The following is a 16,861-nucleotide window of genomic DNA, read 5'->3' as shown; positions in this document are numbered from 1 at the left end:
TTAGATACTGTTAAAGCAAAGTTCTAGATGAGTTAATAGTATTTTTTAACTTAAATTCGCTATAACTGATCTGATGTGATAATCACGGGCCCATCTCTGCTTCAATATTTACCGGTTTACCATTGAAATTAAGAAGCGTAAGGGTATTCACTTTCATAGGGAAAAGTGGCCTCCAAAGCATTAGTGCATTGAGAAAGTGGGGAATAAAAGGGAATTACACAGGTAATTAACTCTCATTTGTTCAAGTGAAAAAACGGTGAAAATGAATTTAATCCATGAGACGAGAGAATTCATTTTCACTCGTAGTTTTACTCGACTATTTGTCTCCACTCGCCTATTACCTGCGTTTGCTCTCCTCTACTTGTGTTTGTTGTCTATCTGCCCGCTCTCGGTCGCCTCTCATCATCCGGTTAACCCTCTCCTATAAATCTAAAGTCTACCAATTAAATTACAAAAACGCCACTGCCTGAAACCTGTCCTTGTTTATTAGTTCTGGTCTCCGTTGTCGTCGCCGTTTGCCTGCCGTCTTCCACTGATAACAGATCATAAAGGAAAAAGAAAAGCACTCTACGGTGTATACTTTATACAATTTCTTCCACATATTTACACGAGCCTCAGTAAGAATTTTTTTATAAAAAAAGCAGACATAAAAGGCCAAACCAAGAAGGAAAACCCATTTAAAACGAACAGCTCCTATGTCCTCTGTCTTCCTAAATTAATCACAAAAATTTACCCTTCGTATCCTTTTCTGTGCTCTCAGCTCCCTCCTCCCAAATACCATTGATGTTACCGTTGTTATTATTTGAAATGGAGTTAGAATTACAGTGAAGTGGGGAATCTCCTTGCCACGTCCACACAATGTCCCTGAGCGCCGGCCGCACCTCCTCCTCGCAGAATTTGGCGTACTCCAGCGTGTCTCCGGCCGATTTTGTTAACTCCACCACCGCCACATCCGGCACCACCTCGAACACCTCCGCCGTTACCGACAAGGGACCCTTCCTCCCCTCTTCCTCGCCCCACATCTTCACCTTGAAATCCTTCACCCTCACCACCCGGAACCTCAGCCCTCGCGCTACCCCCTCCAGCTTCACCATTATCTCCGAGGCTGAGCACTTGGAGGTGAACATTGACCCCGTCTTCTTCTTACTCTCGAAGAGTCTTGATAGGTCAAACCCGGACGACATGGACGAGATCAGCTCGAACGCATTGAAGAAAGGCGGCGACGAATGGATGGGTTTCTTTTGGACGTTGTTGTCTTCTTCCTCCAATACCGGTTTCATGTCATCGTCTTGGATGCAGAAGGAGGGAGAGCGCTTGAAGCCCTTCTTGAACCAGGGGACCTGCATGATGCCGGAGATGGTGATGCGTTTCTCTGGGTCCGCTACTAGGAGCTTCGAGATGAGCCGTCTTACGTCCGGAGAGAACCAGGGAGGGAATACGTACTCCGCTTTGAATACTTTACGGTACATCTTCATGATGTTCTCATCCTGGAAGGGGAGAAAGCCGGCGAGGAGGACGTAAAGGATGACCCCGCATGACCAGATGTCGGCCTTTGCCCCGTCGTATCCCTTCTTCCGCAGTACCTCCGGCGCCACGTAGGCCGGCGTCCCGCACTGCGTGTGGAGGAGCCCGTCCTGTCGCAACTGTTCCGGCAGCGCAGAGAGCCCGAAATCGGAGATCTTCAGGTCCTCGTTCTCGTCAACAAGGAGATTTTCCGGTTTCAAATCCCGGTGGGAAACGCCCCGGCTGTGGCAATAATCGACGGCGGAGATGAGCTGCTGAAAGTACTTTCGAGCAACGTCTTCCTTGAGTTTGCCCTTGACGACCTTGGCGAAGAGCTCCCCGCCCCTGACATATTCCATCACGAAAAGAACCTTTGACTTGGTGGCCATCACCTCCTTGAGCTCCACGACGTTGGGGTGGCGGACGAGGCGCATGACAGAGATCTCCCTCTTGATCTGCTCCATCAGCCCCTCCTTCATCACTAGGTCCTTGTTAATCACTTTAATGGCGACCGACTCGTTGGACCGGAGATCCTTGCCATAATAAACCTTAGCAAAAGTTCCCTGACCGAGGAGACGCCCCATCTCGATTTTCCCGAAAAGCAGATTCCTAAAGCTCTGATGATGCTCTGGCAGCCTCTTCTCTCCTCCCTCCGATCCCATCGCACCCTTTTCCTTTCTCAATTTCTTCCAAACACAACCCAAAACTATATCCGAAAAAAAAAAAAAAAAGACTAAATCAATAAAAAACTCTCAAACCCCGTCCATCTTTCCAAGAGAAAAGGAGGATACGATTGGAAGGAAGGATTCCACGAAGAGACATGAGAAAACCCAATAACCGCCATTACGACGAAGTTTGGAAACAGGCAAGAAATCAGGAGACAGATAAAGGAAGAAGAGTCAATATCGATTCTCAGGGGTTCCGTTAAACATCTCAAGGGGTGCGGAGGAGAAGACATATATTGCAGGAGAGTGAGAAGAAGATAATTAAATGGCGAAACGACGGACAGAGAGAGAAAAACGGTGTGTCTACGATTCGTTGGGTGCTCCTGGTTTCTTCTTCTTTTCCTTTCTCATAGATATATATCTCTTATTTCCCCTATTAAATAATAAAGGATCTACATCTTAAACAACGATACGTGTCATCCATAAAATTTCTTCTCATACTAGCTAATGGTAGGTAGCCCTGCACCACGTCATCTCCAAGCGCTTCAAGCTAAATGAGGAATCGTGGTGGGCCCCAGTGAGACCAGCTGGTTTTCCGTTCGATTGCCAGCGAGAGAGAGACAGAGAGCGAGAGGGAGAGTTGCCGAGTGGCTTTAAATTCCTTCATTCCAGTTCGAAACTGACGACTTTGTTCTCTCCGGGAAACCGCGTTGATGTAACGATCTCGGGAGTCCCCCCTATCGCAAGCGGCAAAGTGGGACCGGTGGTTCGCTTTGGTGGCGGTTGGAGCATCTGTTCCTGTGGGTCGCGTGATACTTAACTGTTTTGATTTTATTAGTCGCTTGAAGCGGAGTCGAGCCAGTTTTCGACGCCCGGCGAATGCGGAAGAGAGTGAGGAAAGCCGCAACCAGCTAATTAAAAAAATTAATTGCTTTATTTTCTTCTGATTTTTGCTGAGTGCCGGCTTAATTGTTTCTGTTTTTCTTTAGAGTTGGGGCGGAAGAAATGGAAAAGGCGAGGTGATTAGGAGATTAATTATTCAATCCAGGGGAACTAGTATTGGGTCGCCGGAGCATCATCACTGAGCCGTCTTTCCGCATAGAAAAACACTCCAAATTACAGAAAAAAGAAAAGAAATTATTTATTGAGCAAACCCATCACTGTTTTCCCCCTCTCAACCGAAGAAGGAAACAGAGAAGCAGACACACTTAATTAACCGAAAGAGATGATTCAACAGCGCCATAAAAAGACAGTTAAGAGGTCAAACTCGGTGTGTGTTGCTTTTCTATATTATCAAGGCCTCCATTGTCTGTTTCACTGTGGCATTTGATCAAAACCATACGAGAAACGGAAAGAAGAGGGTCAAATACGAATTCGCTGGATCACGGCCGTCCGACATTGCCGGTGGAGTAGTGCTCACGATAGTCAAATTTATCAGCGACGCTTTTTCTTAAAAAAAGAAAAAAAGAAAAAGAAAAAACGATCAAAAGTTTAAGGGAAAAGAGGAAAAAGAAACGATCACATCACTCGAGAGCTGATCATTGAATGGAATGAAATGTAGTGGCGTCAGCGAGGACAACAAGGCAGTAATGGACCCCACCCCCTCAACGCACCCGAACAGATAAATCTCAAGTACCGGTCAACGTCACAGATGCAAAAGGAGTTGGAGGAGCCAACTAACCGGGCACGCTTCCGCACCTGGGACTGCCATGTGCCATCACACGCTTCCGCGTAGTTGGACTGCCGTGAGACCTAACCTTGGCAGCATTGTCTTTATATCACATGACATGCAACCAACCTTATCAGCTAGTTTGTCTCGATAAGTCATGCCCATTGCCTCCGGGTGGCATCGAGCCGAACCGAGCCCGAACCGGCCTATGTTCGAATCGAGCTTGATTTAAATATTTCGAGCCGAGCTTCGAGTTGAGCCTCGTCTCGAGCCTAAAATTGTTATCGAGCTCGAGCCCAACGAATTCGAGTTGAGCTTCGAGCTGAGCTCGAGCCTCAACATACATTTCAAACTTTTCAAAAAATATATATCGAATAAAATATATATAAAATTATGCATACATTTTATATAAAATTGGGCATGACCTCTACATAAAATTGGGTATAACTTATATATATAATATGTGTATAAGATTGGGCATAACCTCTACTTAAAATTGAGTATAATCTATATATATAATACTTGTATAAAATTCGGCATGACCTTTACTTAAAATTGGGCATAATCAATATACATAATACCTGCATAAACACTCCATAAAATTGTTTATACATTCCATAAACACTTCATGAAATTGTTTATACACTCCATAAAATAATCTAAACACTCCATACATTGCATAACATTATAAATAAACTCCATACAATAATCAAACACAACAAAATTAAATAAAATATCACTATCAATTTACAATCACCCAAATAAAAATTATAAATTCTTTAAATAAAATCATATTACTATTACATACTTACTAGAAAATTACAAGAAATATTTTAAATTTTTCTTAGGAAAATTAAATGGACCTCTTATTGCCTTTTCTAAGGAAATAAATAAAAATTAATAATTAATCTAATATATTATTATACTTATCGATAAAATTTTAATCACATAAAATGTCAAACACAGAATTACTATGAAAATTGCCTCATGCTCAAAGTATTATATCATCAACTGTCAAATACTTATTCAAAATTTTTCTATATGGTTTTCTTAACCATCTTGGCAAGAAAATCTTACTTGAAAAATTATAGGATTTTTTAAAAAGAATTTATAATTAGAAAAATATTTTGAAAAAATACGAGGCACTAATGGTCCCTATATTTCTATTAAAAATGTTTTTTCAACATTTATTGAAAAAACTAGTCTCTGGAAACGTATTTCTACTAAAATATCTTTTCAATTTATTTAAGAGCCATGAGGAAGGGACAAAGAGTTTTTTTTTTCCTTGTTTATGATCTCGCACGTAGGGGTGGCTTTGAATAAATTATATATAAAATTATGCATACATTTTTAAGAAATATAATGATAGGGGAGGTTCAGGATTGAATTTCAATAATGGATTAAAATGCACCAATATTAATATTTTTTACTCCAATTGTTGTCTAGCTTGTTTTGTAATTTTTGAATTTGGCCATAATTTATTATGGCCTCCTTAGTGCCCCTAGATAAAAATTTATATTCTAGGAAAAACTAAAAATATTTTTCCTATGATACATATTCCCAAAAAGACCTTTAAATAAAATCTTATTACTATTAGTGACTTATTAGAAAATTATAGGAAATATTTTAAAATTTTCTTAGGAAAGTTAAATGGACCTTTTATTGTCTCTTCTAGGGAAATAAATAAAAATTAATAATCAATCTAATATATTATTATACTTATCGATAAATTTTTAATTAAATAAAATATCAAACACAAAATTGCAATGAAAATTATTTCATGCTAAAAGTATTACAGCATCAACTGTTAAATACTTATTCAAAAATTTTCTATACAGTTTTCTACCCCATCTTGGTACAAAAAATCTTACTTTGAAAATTATATGATTTTTAATAAAAAAATTCAATTAGAAAAGTGTTTAAAAAAACATGAGACACTAATAGTTTATAAAAAATTATTTCTATAAAATTTATTTTTAATTTTTTCCAGAGGAAAAAGTTTTTATTTTATTTTATGATCTCGCACGTGCGAGATCATCTTCTCGCGAGGAAGGGGGAGATTATTTCTCCCCTGTTCTGGTTTTCCGCCGAGACGACCCCGAGGGAAGGGGTTTACGGCACCGGGGAGGATTTATTGTCGGAGATGACGGCCACAACGGAGTCGGCGGCGACGGAATCGGCGGTGACGGAAGCGGCGGCGACGGAAACAGAGGCGACGGCGAGGAGAGGAAGAAATCGAACGGACGGACACAGAGGCGGCCGGCGAGCAGCTGCGACGGCGGTATAGACGCCGGAGAACAGCTACGACGGCGGTAGAGGCGGCGACAACAACCGATGGGAGGGGTCGGCGGTGACGAGGGGGGAGGAAAAATTTTTCCCCCCCTCGCTCTCGCTCCCGCTCCCGCTCCCCCGCTCGCTCGCGATCCCGTATCGATTCATGCCGATCCGACTCATTTCGACCCGGCTCGCGAGCCAACGAACCGAACCTAGCTTCGGTCGAGCTCGGCTCGTTAAGGTAAACGAGCCGATTTCGGTGTTCGAGCTCGGCTCGAGCTCAAAAAATGACGAATCGAACCGAGCCGAACCGAGCCGGCTCGCGAACCGGCTCGGCTCGAAGCCACCCCGACCACCAGTCCCTTACATTCACATAGACTCTTCTCTTATATGACATGACATGGACCCATGCATCCCTCCCGTTGCGTTCGTGATATAGCAAACTTGCTTGGAAATAATTCTACGCTGGAACAAATCCTTTCAAGAAATCCCCTTGGGCATTTTCCATTGAAATGACTAATGGCGTACCCAAGTTAATTTAGTAGGCGAAAAGAAAGGTCATCAATTTAATTAAGAAAGGAATAACCATTGGAAAGGAGGAAGGGTCAAATGAGTTGATAGAGAGACGAGTCGATCAGTGGCATGGTGTCGGTAGATCCTGTCTCACTTTTCCCAAGGGCTTGTTATTCAACCTGTGTATCTGTTCTCAGGTAAGTTTCGTGTTTTTGCCTTAGAGACGGTATATTGTTCTGACTGAGTGTGATGCATTGAAAAGGGGCGATCAATTATCACCACACCAATAATATCCATCATCAAGGTTGAGGTAAGATTCCTTTGGTTGCTGCCTAGCCCTCTTGTGTTGGTGTCCGCTAACTGCGATGATGTTTCTATGGCCGTTGTAATGGGCAAAATTCGTTTCTTTGATGTCTTCAAAGGCCCATCAACTATCTGCTAGGAGTCCCCATCAGAAATCTCGTCGAAAGGCGCTCAAGAACACCTCCCCTCCCCCCTTCAATGGGTAATTATATTTCAATGACAGCACTAAAGTATATTTTAATAATTCGTTTCTATGGTGCATGTCACGTCCATAGTGACTGAGAAAAGAATAGAGCTACAATAATGCCACATACTTGATGGTTGTTAAAATACTCCCAAAAGCATATCATTTTGTCTGAGTTTGGGTTTTAAAAGTTTAAACAGTATGATGACAATGAATCGGAGAAGCAGATGTCCCTTAAACAATTGAAACCTAGTCTTTTTCAATCATAACGCCCTTGTCTTATGCAGGCCACTTAGTTGTCAAATCCTCTTATAAAAGAAAACGTAGATGATATTAAACTCAGACCAAACACATCAGTGAACTTGAGGAACAGAATTTCCTCGCCGTGATAGTTTAATTAAGGTGGCTGCTGTCTTGTTCTAGAACAGGAAGAGAAACAAACTCACAGAACTTGGCCCCAAAGATTAAAAAACTACCCTCTAAGTTGTCAACACATATAAGAAAAGCATCCTTAATCTACATTTTAGAATGATCCACCCATTTAACATAATTTTTCAAGAGCTAAACATGGATTCTTTGAATCTCAACTCAATATAAGAGAGAGAAGCAGCTGATTTTTTTTTATTTTTTATTTTTTTGCGTAAACACTTTCGGGTGTCGACAATGAGATAACGCCAAAGCACTACCTACCTCACTTATATGTGACATTGGCCCTTTCAGGTTTCTCCCTCACAGAATCTTCTTCTGTGGCTGCTGATTCCTCAGTTCATTCACCTGTGAGAGAGAGAGAGAGAGAGAGAATTTGAGTTTAGGATCTTCTGGGGAGGGTCGTAGTTGCCTTTCTTGCTGCGGTGGCCTCTGAGATGACCATTCCATTCCCATGTGAGAGGGTCCCACTAAAGAAAATAAGGCTAAGGGGAGCTTACAAAAACACAAAAAGCCTCTAGTTTCATTACACGTGACCAAGGCAACATGTGGGAGCGTCTCATTGGGTAGCAATCTTGAGTTAAAAGATTCAGAGAATGTGATAGGTTGTGGCATAATCCAAGTGGGTCCAGGTCAATCACCATACGCTCGAGGCCTTGTTTGTTTCAGGGCTGAAATGAAGATTGTATATTATAATCCTAGATGACAAACCAAAGATTGGTCATTTTATGCGTCAAGGCCTTGGGGGGGATTTCTTTGTGTCCTAAAAGATCCTTAATGCTCATATAATGGAGTTCTATGAAAGGTTAACACACTTACTTTCTCATTCTTTAATCTTCAAAATTATAATCACTAAGCATGATGAACCTGTGGAATCGTATTTGTATCGCTCGGGCCAGTCCTTGTATAAAGTCATATTGCGCCTCTCACTAACGCCTCGAAGTTTTAGCGTAACTGGTTTCAACATGGTATCAGAGCAGGTTGGTCCCGAGTTCGAATCCTACACCCCCCCGAAGGCTGCGATTTGGCCACCGAATTTCTATGGGAATTCCTCGTGCGGGGGAGTGTGAAACCGTATTTGTATCGTTCGGGTCAGTCCTTATATAAGGTCCTGTTGTGCCTCTCACTAATGCTTCGAGGTTTTAGCACAACTGATTTCAACATGGTATCAAAGCAGGTTTGTCCCGAGTTCAAATCCCACTCGCCCCGAAGGCTGCGAATTTGGCCCCCCTTGTATTCTTACCCTTAACTACTTGTATCAAAGATCAGGTGTTGAGAGAGATCTGCAAACAAGAAAACTTATTTCTGCTGGAGATTATGTCATTCATAGACTTGCATCATTTGCGTGAAAGAGCTTAGCTAAACAAGTAAAGACCAAGATTGATCTGCTCATTGAAGATGAGACAGGTAGCTAATGACTGCCCAGAAAATCTGATCTAGCCACAATTATTAACAAATCTTCATCTTTTGGAACAAATAACATGCAATTATGAACATTTGAGGAACGATAGCTGATTTTACAATTGAACTGGTTCTAAGAGAGAACAAACGGGAGGAGTAGGGTATTTTGGCCCAACTCTAAGATAAATATCGAAAAATCATAATATTTACATTGTAACATCAATTTATTATAAAGTTTTATTTGGAAAACTACGAGTTTGACACAGAACAGCCAGGAGAGAGAGAGAGAGACGGTAGCGAGCGGTAGGGGTATTCTTCTCATCTTAATCCTCGCTGATGGGACGTCACATCTGACTTATTAGGTACTTCGGAATTATTGGAGGTTTTACTTTATAAATCTCTACAAATGTCAAATCGTGTAAGTACAGCATGGATCGGCGGTCCTTATCAATGGTTAGCTAAAACGACGTTAGCGCAGTAAAGTGCGTGTTTGCTCCAGGAAAAATTCTTCTTCCGTTGGATGGTTGAAAACGTTACGAGGAAGCAAATTGGCAACGAAACTTGGTAGAAAACTTGATTTCTCGTTTTAATGAATGGAAGAAGTGCGAATTTAAAACATGGGCGTCGCCTACTCCTCTCTGAGTAAGAGCTTATCTTCAAACAAGAAAATGATGGAGACGTTGAGCTCAGCTGCGCTGCCAGAGAGCGGAAGCAACACGTTTTCTGGCCTGGAGAAAATGGCGACCAGCAGCCGAAGCTTGGTCTCTGGTCCATCCGTCGTCTCTGGTTCTAGCCAATACAAGGAGGACAATTGTGCGGAATGTGTTAGTGACTATCGACTTCTGCTGCCGCCATCTACTTAATTGGTGCCAACGACGCCGCGTGGGAGGAGAGCTTACGTGTTTCAGGCCATTAAGCAAACACCTGGAGTTCAGGCAATTAATCGAACATCTAAAGTTTTTCCTATTCTCTACTCAATTGGTTTAAAGTGAGACTAACGAAAGAAAAGCAAAAGGGGAGAGATCCCAGTTGATACCAGTCATAGTTGGTAGTTCGAATGTTGACAAGATTACACGCCATCTCTTGGGGAAAGATGCCATTTTTCTTCGAAATTTTGGTTTGATTGATGTGACTAAGCAAGCTAGCTAATGCTGCATTTCTAAAAACAGTGAATGGACATAGTGGAATCACACAGCTCGGCATCGCTCGTTTTAGTTAATATTCCGCAGACAACAACAACAAGAAAGAAGCAGTGATTCAAGCCACCTACTCGACCAGAGGACCGTCCTTCACCAGAAAAAAACGTGCTCCCTTCCTCCCACCTCCCCGGGATGGTACAGTCGAGCCTACTCTTGTAAATGGTTTTCTTGCATGGAAAGAATCTATCAAATTCAGTATTCTATACAATGTACTATTTTATTATCGTTCTCGAGTGTCTGTCTCACTGGGGATTAATAAGAGTGCATTTTTTTTTGTACGGCTTCATCTTTCTTCAATTATGATGAGTCTGCATTCATCATTTTTTTGTATCATTCTGTCGAGCAAATTAATATCCCATGTGGGGAAGCCTCAAGTTTAATTTGTGTGGGGAACCACTCACGATTTGCCAATTGGGACAATTTGATTGTGTGGATGAGTCGATTCTGCGGCTTGTATCGAGACAAATTTCCATCCACAGATATCAAATCCAGGCAATCAGGTAGGGAACCCTTCTGCCTAACTCTCAAATTTACCCAAGTCCCCTATTTGTTCTTTCAGTGTCTCTCAGCTTTTCGCATTCACAGGGAACTCAAATTAACTCAACTAAAGCATAATCACTCTGAGGAAAAACCTTCCAAGCTAATTAATTAAGATAGTAATATGGTTGGTCCAAAGACTCTTGTCTTGCTGCAACGTGTCTTGCTCCAGGTCTTAATCCTTTTAATTAATCTGATCACCTCGTGAAAGCTGCAGCTCAATGATCTGAAAACTGAACGTGTAAAACTACCAATGAAGCTAACAATCTTATCTCGATCAAAATCAGCAACAAGGTAAAGGCTCACGGTGTGCCAGTTGGCTTCATCATGATGTGATCGATTACGGAACTGTTGATAAGGATAATAGGTGTTGGAAGCTCTAATAATGGCCGCAACTCTCGAGTCAAATTAGTACTAATGGAAGGATCGAGGGAGGAGCATTTCTCACATAGATGGAAAATGCACCGAAGATACCTTGGAAGGCTACTTTTGTTGATCTAATTCGGACATGGAAGCCAAATCAAACTTAAAATACAGTTAAAAGGAAAAGTGATTTTGATGTGCAAGGAGGAGGAGCTTTCCAAAGAACAAGGACAAAGGGCTCGGGAAGCAGAAAAGTTGTCTTCTACTGATAGGATTTAATGATTAGAGAAGAGAAAGATGATGAGGCAGGGGTGTTTAGCGGTGCACAAGGAATCAGCCAAAGAAAATGATGCCATAAGAAATATTTTATACATTTAAGTATGGATTAATTCACTCCTTTTTGTTATTAGTAGCCACGTTAACTTGGAGAAACATTATAATAACCATGGCCAGAAGATAATAACAGGGTTGATTACCAAATCACCAAAACCAAAATGTAGACTCACTGCAATAACTCTCGCGAAGAAGTTTATGGCCATTGCGTGTCTGTTTCCAATTCCATGCAAATAATTAATTGAATAATATTTATTATAGGTGGTATAAATATAATAATACCTGAAAGTGACACGGCAAGTTAAAGGTTAAGCGATAGAGAGAGGGTGGCCTGACGCATAGATCTTAGTGAAGCTGCTTGTATTGTTGTAAGCTTTTCGCTGCCCTCTGTACACTGCTTGTAGGTCAGTAGAGGCTGAAGAGAGCAAACATTTAATGGAGTAGGCCAGCTTTGGGCAAATAAGAAAATTTTGTAAAAACAAAACAAAAAGAAACAGACGGGCTTGTCAATTAGTTGAAGAGAGACAAAGAAGACAACGGCCGCCCGCTTCTAATCATTGATCGTACCGACGGTTCAGAGAATTTGCTTCTTATCACAATTATGTTGTCGTAAATCTCAATTGGATTTACAAAAAGGATACATAATATAAGTTTTTGTATTTTACAGAATTTGAACTTTGGCACTGCTTAAACCTTACGAGGCTCGAGCTCGATTCTAATTTTAAGTTTGAGGCTGAGTTCCAAGTATTCAAATTGAACTAAACTCAAACATATGCAGGTTCAAGTTTGGTTCTACTCGATACCACTCCTAATTGAAATAAAATTCTGTTATGGTCCTAGGGTTAAGTACTCATGCCTTCTGCTCTTAATAGACTGATCTTTTGGGTAGTATTGGCTAGGTGCATCACATTTGGCATCAAAGCAGGTGCATCGTCCCACGTCCGAGAACTCACGTGCATAGGAGGACCACACGCCCCTGGCGTTGGGCCGTAAGGGATTATGGGATCTAGACCCAGCTCTCATTGTTGTGTTATTGCTGCTGTGTTCGTTGGCTTGGGCGAGCTAAGTGTATTGTTATGGTCCTAGGGTTAAGTACTTATGTCTTTCGCTCCTAACAGGTCGGTCTTTTGAGATGTATTGGTTAGGTGCTTAATATTTGTTATCAGAGCGAGCTCCCACGTTGCGAGTTTGAATCGCCGAGGGGAGTTCCCCGGTGCGGGTGATCGCAAACCCTGGACACGGTGGCCATAAGTGATTATGGGATCTGACCTGGCTCTCGTCGCTAAGTGTTAAGCCATCATGGACGTCGGCTCACGAAAGTGGGGTATACTGTTATGGTTTTGGGGTTAAGTACCTTCCGCTAGGTGCTTAACATTTGTCTAAATTGGAACTTAATCTCATACCAAATAATTTTGTTTTTAAAAACAAAAAATAGACAAATCAGTTTTTTTTTTGTGTGGACCCATAAAACGAATACAAGTGCTTACTTCCACCCGTACCAAAAAAAAAACCGGTTCACATATCTAGCCCTACCCTACGTGAAACGTGCGCTACGACAGTGCTGTTGCAAACATTTGCATTGGTCGAGAATATTTGCTTTCTCGCCCACCGCTGACGTACTTTTTATCTGTCTAAGTTTTAACTAGGGGTATGATTGGAAAAGAATTTAATTAATATTATTTAAAAAATATATAATAAAAACCAAATTATCTGAAATTTGTTACATAGGAAAGAAAACAAACGACACGTAAGATTATTTGTTTGGTTTTTGTTTTAGGTGGCCAAGGGCGTGTGGAAGCCGGTTTCGGCGAGGAACTGAAAAAGCGCAGGAGACTGACGCGTACATCCCTCGGAAATTAAGGCCTTGACGCTTTGACAAGTCCGCTTTTTTATCATGTGTGCTTGTCGCACCGTCGCTGCCACTGCCAAATTCATCGTATAATATTGCGGCTTGGAGATTTTGATTTTTGCGGCCGCCGCTGTTTGTTTGAAAATTTACCATCTGCGACGGCCTCCGCGTGCCACGTCATAAATCGTAGACACGTACACTTTCATATCTTAATTGATTTTAAGTGTACAGAGGTTTATTGATGGACTAAAAAGACACTTCAAAATAAATAAATAAACGGCTCATATTATTGGACTAATAAAAAAAGTTTAAATAAAATTGGAGCCTTTTTGTCAATTTTTGTCTCTGATTTTTATCGCCATTATTCAATATTCCAATTCTAATAACTAAAGTCTATAATATTTTATTGGTGGAAATTAGGAGGAAATAACTGATTTTGTTTGTAGGGACTAAAGTCTATAATATTTTATTTCCCACCTAAAATTTCCACCAAGAACAAAGTGGGCCCAACGGCTGAGAAGGAAACATGCTTTATTGCGGGCCCCAGCTGAGGTGAGTTACAATGCGCTCTGAAATCGTCATGCTGATCCCAACTCGGTCACATTATTTTGAGTTCGAAGCCTCGGGAACCGGGGAGCCAGGAGGAGGACAGCCTATTGAATTTGTTTTTTTATTTTTTATTTTTTATTTGGTGACTGAAAGACTAAAATTGGCTAAAGAGGGCCCTTGTGCAATTATTTTTCAGGACAACGAAAACGACGGAAACCACAGCAAAAGATGCATTATTTGCGTCCTCAACTGACCGCACCTCGGCCCCACCTACCCCACCAGAAACGAAGTAAAAACTCCGTGCCTCGCGCGCTATCCTAACCTCTATCCACCTTGCCCAGAATCTTCTACGGAGCAACCTCGACGTTTCTGCCTCTTCCTAGTCGGCGTACGCAGTTTCTCGTCACTAGCCAAAATATCGACGGTCAAGACTCCTAAATGGAAACTTATAAGGGCAGTTCGGTAACTTTATCATCTCCCGATTCTCGTATATTTATAAGTGTTCTTTGAAGGAGCCCTAGAAAAGCAGAAAAACAAAAAAAACCCAGAGACGGTCGTCTTCCTTCCTCTGCTTAGGCTCTGCTGTTCTTCTCTCCGTAGGGAATGCAGCAAGATGAGCGGATTTTCGCCGTCGACCACTGAATTATCCGCTAGGAAGATCAAAACCAGCGGCAGAAATTGCCACCGGAAACACGTTGAAGACGGGTAGCCGCCCCCTCCCGTCCCCTTCCGTCCTGCGCTTCCCCACTACCGCCTTTCCCCCCTCCCTCGAACTTTCCTCCACGATGGATTCTGTAAAGAAGCAGGAGACGCCGAACGTGCTTCACGGTAAGTATGAGCTTGGTCGGCTATTGGGCCACGGTACTTTTGCCAAGGTTTACCACGCCCGAAACCTGGTTACCGGTAAAAGCGTCGCCATGAAAGTCGTGGCTAAAGACAAAGTGATCAAAGTCGGCATGATGGACCAGGTGAAGCGAGAGATCTCGGTGATGAAGATGGTAATGCACCAGAATATTGTCGAACTCCACGAGGTGATGGCCAGCAAGTCCAAGATCTACTTCGTCATGGAGTTCGTTCGAGGCGGCGAGCTCTTCTCCAAGGTCGCCAAAGGTCGGCTTAGGGAGGACGTCGCAAGGTGCTATTTCCAGCAGCTTATCTCCGCCGTCGATTTTTGCCATAGCCGCGGCGTCTACCACCGGGATCTTAAGCCCGAGAATCTCCTACTAGACGAGGAAGGAAATCTCAAGGTGACGGATTTCGGCCTCAGTGCCTTGTCGGAGCATCTGAGGAATGATGGCCTGCTTCACACGACGTGCGGAACGCCTGCGTACGTGGCGCCGGAGGTGATCGGAAAGAAGGGCTACGACGGCGCCAAGGCCGATCTCTGGTCCTGCGGCGTGATTCTCTTCGTTCTCCTTGCCGGGTTTTTACCTTTTCAGGACGATAACATTGTGGCCATGTACAAGAAGATTTATCGCGGAGATTTCAAGTGCCCGCCGTGGTTATCTCCAGAGTCTCGCCGACTGATTACCAAACTCCTGGATCCGAATCCGAACACAAGAATCACCATCTCCAAGCTCATGGAGACCCCATGGTTCAAGAAGTCTCTTCCGAGAACGTTGAGGCTCCGGGATGAGGACGATGAGAAAGAATCGGAGGAGAAATTGTTGAAAGGCAAAGAACAACTGAATGCCTTCCACATAATTTCCTTATCAGAAGGGTTCGATCTGTCCCCTCTGTTTGAAGAGAAAAAAATGGAAAAGGAGGAGATGAGATTTGCCACGACGAAGTCGGCGAGTAGCGTCATATCGAAGCTGGAGGAGGTGGCCAAGGCCGGCAAGTTCAGCGTGCAGAAGAGCGATACGAGAGTACGGATGCAGGGCCAAGAGAGGGGAAGAAAGGGAAAACTGTCTATAGCGGCGGAGATTTTCGCTTTGACGCCGTCGTTTCTGGTCGTGGAGGTGAAGAGGGACGGTGGGGACACTTTGGAGTATAATCACTTTTGCAGTAAAGAACTGAGGCCCGCACTGAAAGATATTGTGTGGACCTCCGCTGCGACTCAGGGAGAGGCTCCTGCCTGATTTTTCCATCAAAATTCCTTGGCCATCATCATCATTCTTGGATGTGAAGGCTCGAGTCGGAGACCCTGGCTTTGATAAGAAACGAAAACTAGATTTGGGATATCTTTTCTTTACATTTTTCGTAATTGATCATCTTCGATCGTTCATTTGCCTACTTCTTTTCTTTGTATGTTAATGGGTGTGCTTATGGTCCTGATCGGTTCCATCCTTAATTCTCAGGGGACTGGGTGGTGGTGGAATATGGATTGGACTCGCCTAATAATCGTTTATGGTTTGTTTGATTGAGTTTGTATGTGTAATCATGTATATAATTTCGTCTTATGGCTGGATTTTCGTTTACTGAAGGGCCGTAGCTGGCTAGGTGGAGTTATTTGCTGGCAAAAACGAGTAAAAAGCTTTATTAGTCAATTGCTGTACCTAAGCTATCTCCTCTTTTCTGACTTGACAAGAAATTCCATGAAAAGGGCTCGAAAAGTTTGATACTTCACGCTTTACCAGATCTGAATCGAGCTCCACACGACCGTGCGGTAGAGCTTTTTTGCTCCTCTCTGTAGAAGAGACGAGAGCCTGTAGAGCATTATTTTACAGAACAAGTGAATCTTGCAGTGCTGGTTGACTATATCGATGTACGTCTTTTTCCTACAGTCTCATGTTTGGTCTTGACGAGTGTAAAAGCATTATCAGTTATCAAATGAAAAGCAGAGATGAAAATCAATCTAGTGTGGAAGGAGGAAAGACTGAAGGTTTTACTCTCAAGTCGCCTGAATGATAGATAGGTAATCAAAAGATTGGGTGGAGGTGAAAAAATATTTATAAGATTGAAGAAAGAAAGCGAGAAGGAGATCGTGATGATTGAAAAGTATGTGATTCTTAAGCAACTCGGTGGATGACATTTATGGCTGTCCTCCCTAAAAAAGATTTAGAAAAGAAACTTGTGTTACTAAAACCAATGAGGTTGCCAGAACTGCCAAACCCAGCAGCATCGAATTTTTTTACAGAACTCGATCGGTAT

General features: G+C 42.4%; 2 protein-coding genes across 2 annotated transcripts; one reads left to right on the top strand and one right to left on the bottom strand.

The window, feature by feature from the left end:
- Positions 1-546: 546 nt before the first annotated feature.
- LOC137949653 (CBL-interacting serine/threonine-protein kinase 5-like) lies at positions 547-2,564 on the bottom strand. Its single transcript, XM_068795770.1, has one exon. The coding sequence runs from the start codon at positions 2,163-2,165 to the stop codon at positions 720-722; it is 1,446 nt and encodes a 481-aa protein (XP_068651871.1). The 5' UTR covers positions 2,166-2,564; the 3' UTR covers positions 547-719.
- Positions 2,565-14,282: 11,718 nt separating this feature from the next.
- LOC137950849 (CBL-interacting serine/threonine-protein kinase 6-like) lies at positions 14,283-16,188 on the top strand. The gene has a single exon (XM_068797494.1). The coding sequence runs from the start codon at positions 14,554-14,556 to the stop codon at positions 15,847-15,849; it is 1,296 nt and encodes a 431-aa protein (XP_068653595.1). The 5' UTR covers positions 14,283-14,553; the 3' UTR covers positions 15,850-16,188.
- The last annotated feature ends 673 nt before the right edge of the window (positions 16,189-16,861 follow it).

Source organism: Aristolochia californica, unplaced genomic scaffold (assembly GCF_029961685.1).
Source record: "Aristolochia californica isolate CCGP_79_NKW_82.1479 unplaced genomic scaffold, dmAriCali1.0.hap1 SCAF_14, whole genome shotgun sequence".
Classification (NCBI taxonomy): Eukaryota; Viridiplantae; Streptophyta; class Magnoliopsida; order Piperales; family Aristolochiaceae; genus Aristolochia; species Aristolochia californica.
The sequence above is the reverse complement of the archived record's forward strand: the minus strand, read 5'-3'. Positions and strand labels throughout refer to the sequence as shown.